Source organism: Hordeum vulgare, chromosome 3H (assembly GCF_904849725.1).
Source record: "Hordeum vulgare subsp. vulgare chromosome 3H, MorexV3_pseudomolecules_assembly, whole genome shotgun sequence".
Taxonomy (NCBI): domain Eukaryota; kingdom Viridiplantae; phylum Streptophyta; class Magnoliopsida; order Poales; family Poaceae; genus Hordeum; species Hordeum vulgare.
This window is the reverse complement of record NC_058520.1, coordinates 572,993,677-573,000,560: the sequence shown is the minus strand read 5'-3', so window position 1 is coordinate 573,000,560 and position 6,884 is coordinate 572,993,677. Positions and strand designations below refer to the sequence as shown.

General features: G+C 45.7%; 1 protein-coding gene across 1 annotated transcript; it reads right to left on the bottom strand.

Moving 5' to 3' along the window:
* Window positions 1-5,044: 5,044 nt before the first annotated feature.
* LOC123440697 lies at window positions 5,045-6,633 on the bottom strand. The gene is made up of 4 exons (XM_045117252.1): window positions 6,534-6,633; window positions 6,144-6,396; window positions 5,444-5,544; window positions 5,045-5,365 (listed from the first exon to the last, which is right to left on the bottom strand). Exons 1-4 carry the CDS (start codon window positions 6,612-6,614, stop codon window positions 5,129-5,131), a joined length of 672 nt encoding a protein of 223 aa, XP_044973187.1. The 5' UTR covers window positions 6,615-6,633; the 3' UTR covers window positions 5,045-5,128.
* Window positions 6,634-6,884: the final 251 nt, after the last annotated feature.

Below are 6,884 nucleotides of genomic sequence, written 5' to 3'. Positions count from 1 at the left end.
GGCAGATTGTGCGTGTGTGTGTTGCACACCATGTGGTGGTGCTAGTGTATGTATGCATGTGTGTGTAAGTGTCATATGCATGTGTTAGCATTCTTTTGTGTTGCTAGCATGTGTAGGTGGTGTGGTTTCTACTATATGACATGCATATGAGTAGATGTGAGTGTGTGGGAAACAGCCCCATTTGCGACTTGTGCACCTCCTCATGTTAAATATGAGAGAGGGCATGATGTGAGTGTGTGTGGGTGATATAGTGAGAGAAGTGTTTGTGTTGTTGATGTGCATGAAACCAACATGGGGTCCAAACCCTCATGTCCATATTGTCTTTGTGCACATGAGCATAGCTATGTGATAGTTGTTCTAGTGAGAGTTGCATGAATTGTTGCACTATTCACTATGTTGGATTCTATGTGGATTTCACTTCCTAGTTTGTGGCCACTTGCTGTAAACAAGAGTATGCATATTATATATGATTGTGGTAGAATCTCCCGAGGAACCCATTGGTGAACTCAGTTTTGCCATTGGAACATTTTCTGGAGATGACATATTTACATTTTCTTCTATGTTTGGAACTTGGTTCCATGAGTTGTGATGTGCTCTTGTATTTGTTTCTTGATTGTGGTAGTAGAGGGTGACCCCCTCTACCACATGTTGGTTTCAATTCATGATTTGGAATCCATGTGTGCAAGTTGTGCCCATCCAAAGTAGGCATGTGGCTGAAATTCCAGATTAGTCTGAGAATCTGTTTATATTTTCTTCTCCTGTAGATGAGGTTGTGCTGGTCATTGTGTTGTGATATAGCCTTAGCCTGCAACTAGAAAGTTGGACCTGATACGTTTGTCTAGCTCCATGTAAAAGTTCATGTCATTTGGAGTCCATCTCTAGACTTGTTATGCTAGATTACGTTTCCTTTGTCATATGTTCGCTGCCTACCACTGAAATATTTGCCTCTTGATATGCCATGAACCCAAACACTGATACCTTCCTAGCAAACTTCTATGGCTAAGTAGGCTTTGCTCAGCTACTAATGTTCGCGTTGCTAGATGCAGGTGCTTTGACTCATGTGATAACATGAGCTTGATATCATTATCTTAAATTCTGTTATTTAATTAATGCACCTATATACTTGGTAAATAACGGAAGGCCTAGCCTTTTGCCGGGTGCTTTGTTCCGTTATTCCCGCCATAGTTACCGGCTACCGGTGTTTGATTCCATATTGATCGCTCCTAACACGTTCGGGGTTGTTATGGGGACCCCCTCGATAAATCGCGTAGTGCTAAGGCTTGTCCGGCAGGACCCAACATTGGTGTTAATTCGCTAATCACTTAATAATAATCTGCATAGGGAATAGCTACCCCGAGGAACTTAATCAACAACCCGGGCCAGTGCTCCTCATGAGTGTTGGTCCAAACTGAGCACTGCTCGGGGCCAGCTGAGGGCAACTTGAGTGATTTCTATCAGGCCATCGTGCGCGTAGCTCATCCGGCGTGTCCTGAGACTGAGATACGCGGCTCTTATCAGGGTCGTCGACACGTCGGGAGGTCCTGCTAGCCTTGCCTTACCTTAGCGATATATCTTGCGTATAGGAATCCCGGTGAAGCTTTGGTTCTCCCCAGAGTTGAGGTTTTCCTCTAAGGAATCCGACGAGATCACGAGAATTGTGATAGAGGATTACTTTGCGGCCTGTGTACGTTTGTGATGGACTAGTTGGAGCACCCAGGCAGGGTTTAATCTTTCGGAAAGCCGTGCCCGGGGTTATGTGGCAACTTGGAATATTTTGTTAACATCCGGTAATAGATAACTTAAACATAAGCTAATAAAATTGCCAACAGTGTGCGTACCCGTGACTATCCCCTCGAAGATCTCTCTTCGATCGGGAACACGGTGGGGTTATGAATGACGTAGGTAGGTGTTCAGGATCACTTAGTGAACAAGTATTTGTCGACTGCTAGTATAGTCCACCTTCATAAATGTTCTACGTAAGTTAGCCACCACATCAAGCTTAGGATGCTGCAACCTTAAACACTCTACCCTATCCAACCTAATAACTTGACTAGTTCTGGCACCGAGGTCATAGATTGCTGAGTCCCCGTGGCTCACGGATTCCTCCACAATACCAACAGGTTCAGGTACCCCAGAGACAGATGATCCCGACGGCACGCAGCTGGCGTGGTAGTAGGATGAGGAGACCGACCGCCTGTACGTGAACTATCCAGAAGATTGAGGCGTGGTCGTGATCGTGGGTTTGCAGGCAGGGTAGCATAGCCTTTTCTCTGTTTTGTAGTCCATAGCGGAACTACTTTGGTTGTATGCGTGATGTACTCTGATATATTTATGAGAAGGCAATTGAACCCCTGATTGTCTATCTTTTATTATTATGTATGTGCTGTGTTACCTGTTTGCGAGACGCTTAGATGCGCTCCTTTCCAATTCAGGGCCTCGATCCCCAGATCGGAAAGGACCGCATCTTGGTCGTTACAGGTTCCCCCCTTTGCCGTCTGCCCCCACATGGCAAAGGGGGGATGGCAGACGGCGAAGGGGGGAGAGAGAGGGGGCTGGTTCCCCCCTTTGCCGTCTGCCCCGAGAGGGGGCTGGTTCCCCCCTTTGCCGTCTGCCCCCACATGGCAAAGGGGGGATGGCAGACGGCAAAGGGGGGAACCAGCCCCCTCTCTCTCCCCTCTTTACCGTCTGCCCCCACATGGCAAAGGGGGATGGCAGACGTCAAAGGGGGGAACCAGCCCCCTCTCTCTCCCCTCTTTGCCGTGTGCCCCCACATGGAAAAGGGGGGATGGCAAACGGCAAAGAGAGGAGGCCTGTCGTTAACACTTAACGGGACCGTTGGTGTATGTGTCGTCCTATTTAATTTTCCGTCTGCCCCTTCATGGCAAAGATTTTTTGCCGTCCGCTTTAGAAAAGCAGACGACAAAGAACCTCTTCACCGGATTTTTTTTGCCGTCTACTTTGCCGTCTGCTGACTGACGACAAAGCCTTTGCCGTCCGTGGTTCCCCCCTTTGCCGTCCGCCATGGCAGACGGCAAATTTCTGAATTTCAGTAGTGCTTGCTGGATCAAGGTGCGGGAGACGTCACCGGGCCGCACGTGTGTTGAACGCGGAGGTGCCGTGGTTCGACACTAGATCGGAATCACACTGCGATCTGAATCGCCGCGAGTACGACTCCATCAACCGCGTTCTAGCAACGCTTCCGCTTAGCGATCTTCAAAGGTATGAAGATGCACTCACCTCTCTCTCATTGCTGGTCTCTCCATAGGAAGATCTGAATATGCGTAGGAATTCTTTTGAATTTATGCTACGTTACCCAACATGTACTCCTCCTGAGTTCGAACCAATCATCATTTTTCTCCACGACTTTTGCAATGGTGAGAAAGGGACTTGTGTGCATCCAAAATCGCTAGTGCAAATACTTCTCTGGATAGGTTGGGCTGGGTCTGAAATAATCGCTCATAATATGGGCATTTCCCTCCACTCTATCTCGGTTGATGTGTATACGACTGAATTGTGATCTTCTTCTCGCCCGCCAAAAATCCTCATTGAAGATCATGCCAATGGCCACTTCAAAGTACTCACTGAGTTCGTTCTCCTCTGATAGTCCTTGAAGATCATCTCCCTCAACCTCTTCCTAAAAATGACTTGATTCATCAATTGACAAAAGAAAAAATGAGATGAAAAAGCGCAAAAAACCCACCTAGGCAAACCGTCGATCACTTGAAGGGCGGCAAAGGTGTCATAGTCGACGACTTTGAGCACCTGGAAGTGGTCGTCAGAGCTTCGAGATGACCAATTGTGGACGTAGAGGCTCGGATGAAGAAGATTCGGTTCGTCCTTCCGAAGATGTGATCAATGTGGCGGCCGCGGCGGTGATGGAGCTCAATTCTGGCCACGATAGCGACCGTCGACTGTCTCAAGGTGGGGTAAGAGGGCGGTGGAGACAACGGGGTGTCGATGGAGGTATTGTGTATTCGACGGAAGCAATATCGACAACGACATGACGTAGGGTGGGGATGACACGGGCGCGGGGGAATGGCGATTCTTTTTAGCTTTGCGGGTGGGCGACCGAGTAAATTAGGATTCAGGGCTACCGCGGAGGATAAAGTTTTCTCCTCTAACGGTCAAAGAGGTTCGGTTAGGTGCCGGTTAGAGGGGAAGCCTGAATTTATCCTCCTCTAACACCGGATAGGGGATAAGTTAGCAATGCTCTAGGCGGATAATCTAAGGCTCTTTTGGAAAAGGCGACTACTAGGAGGCGCTTAGGCATGCTTAGGTGCTAGGCATCGATGAAACACATCGTCTAGGGCATAAACGAAACTCTATGCACGGCGAGCAAGAAATTGTCTACTTAAGGATAATTCATGCCAATTGCACATACATGCCAAATGGGCATATTCCAATGACAGTAGCTAGTATTTACTCACTTATATGCTCTAATCAATATCAACACACATATAATATACCAAATAAACCCTGATAGCCCAAAATGTACGTCCGCCTAGGTTGTTCCTAGGGTGCTTAAATGCCACCTAGGCGCTAGGCGATGGCCAACTGCCTCACTTACGCCTAGCACTTTTTCCAACCTCATCTGGCATTCAACCCCCCCCTCCCTCTTTCCTTTTCGAGTATTGCTGCGACGATCTCATCATGATCGAGCCACTAAGATTCAAAGTGACACTGGTTGTATCGGTACGGTATTGCGCTTCCTCTGATGAACCCTTAATTTGTTTTGTAAGCATAACAAGATATATAATTTAGGCTCGATTGGTCCATACAACACAAAGCCCAAATCTTCATGACATGCACACACACATATTCTAGAGCGCGTGAACAACACCATATACCCACCCGCAAAAAACATTAACACCATATACCCGAACAAGCAGAAAGTATATTTTGCATTTCTTTGAAGATAAAGTTCACAATAGGTATCCTTTAACATTTACCACCAAAGATGCAGATTAGTAACTTACGCGAGCAGTTGTTAAAACTGTCAGGCAAAAACTGAATAACGATAATACTTCGAAGAATAGTTCTGATGGAATTAATCACCAAAAGGCTAGTGAGGACTGAGGACAATGGTTTGTGTGCCGATGCTCCGCACACCCAGAATGCCAGGATCAGTTCAGTCCATCATCGGGAGGTAGACGCGGTGGAAACTTCTCATGGTCAGTTTCCTACGACAGGTAGGGCATTTCTTCTGTGCCTTGATGGAGGCCTCGATGCACTTCTGGCAGAAGATGTGGCCGCAGATAGTTGATGACGCATCGACCAGCTCGTTCATGCAGACTGGGCAGCTGAATTTCGGTTCCCTTGGGAGATCCTTTATAAGAGGCGCCGCGTGTGCCTCCGCCACCTTGGCCTGCAGTGTTAAATAAATGTTTAGGCTAACATTAACTACCACATTTGGTATGTGTAAAAAATAGCATAGAGTTCTTACGAGCTTGTCATTGTTGTTGTTGGACTCTGTAGAACAATCATGTTGTGTAGGGTTTATCCCCAGAGTCAGCATTGTGTTCACATGGTTATCAGGAGCTCCCCCTGGAAAGAGGATAACACATACCAAGTTAGTAACTGGGAATATACGGTAAGGCAAATTGGGAAAGAAAATCTCCAAAACTGAATAGTGTATGTAAGTTGGAAGATGTCAGAATGTCATACATGAATGTGGGATAACACTGTGGGGCTGATCAGTCTGATATCACATTTCTAACTGATACAGTTAATGTCATATTCCAAATTTTTTTTTGAAAGTTAAGAGTCTGAAGGAACATAATGCTGAATTCTGAAAATACAAATTTCAGGTTAACATTTTACTTGGAGCACTTTTGTCATATAATTGCTACTCCCTACGTAGAGAACTAGAAGAACATTTAGATCACTAAAGTAGTGATCTAAACACTCTTATATTTCTTTATCGAGGGAGTACTTATTTATTTATTCTTAGAAAAGGAGGTTGAGACCTCTGCCTCTGCAATAATAGCTACGTAGTGGATGTTTTTTTCCCTCTAAGCACACGAACTAGACGCAAATTTTGTCCAATATGCTGCTAGGTATTGGATTTCTAGGCTAGAAGCCACAGAGCAAGGCTACAGAATAATTTCAACTTAGGGTCAGTAAAGCTATTTGTAATTTTGTACCTGGCAGCGAGGTACCCATGGTGGCATTCTGTGGAACCAAGCCTGCTGAAGATGAAAGATCCATGTTGTATGTTACATAAGACATTCCAGAAGTTCCACTTGCACCTTGGGTGATACAGCCAGGGGAAGATGCTGTCTGTACTGACGATTGCTGTCTTTGTTGCTGTTTTTGGTTCTGATGAGCATTCAATGCCCGGAGAGCAAAGTGCAAGTACGGCTGAATTGACCCCTTCGCCATATTGAAGTACTCCGTCTGCTCAAAAGACAAAAAAGTTATGAACAACCAACATGCATGACTAATCGGTAAGATTTCATTTTGATAAGAAGTGGGGTTTTTGCTCGGTCGAAAACCAAAGGTATAAAAGAGGAAGCAAAGACAGGATCGAATACCTTGTTTCGGTGTTTCCTAAACAAGATTTCCTCGAGCCGGATCACGAGCTCTGGCAGCCGCCGCCACCAGTCAGCCGACATTGGTTTCGTTAGTATATACTCGGTTCTGCCAATTCAAGAGCAACTATATTAGATCCAGGCCATGCATTATTAACTTTCATCACAAAAATAAATTCTGCTCACTGACAAAAGGAATCATCTGCATCTCCAAATTTCAAAACTTTATACGCAAGCCCCTGTTCTATATATGTTTGGGAACAAAATAACTTTAGTAGTAACAAACTGGACGCTGCTGTTTACGTAGATTATAGACACAAGCAAGAAAAAAAACCATGACGATTGGCTTCAGGG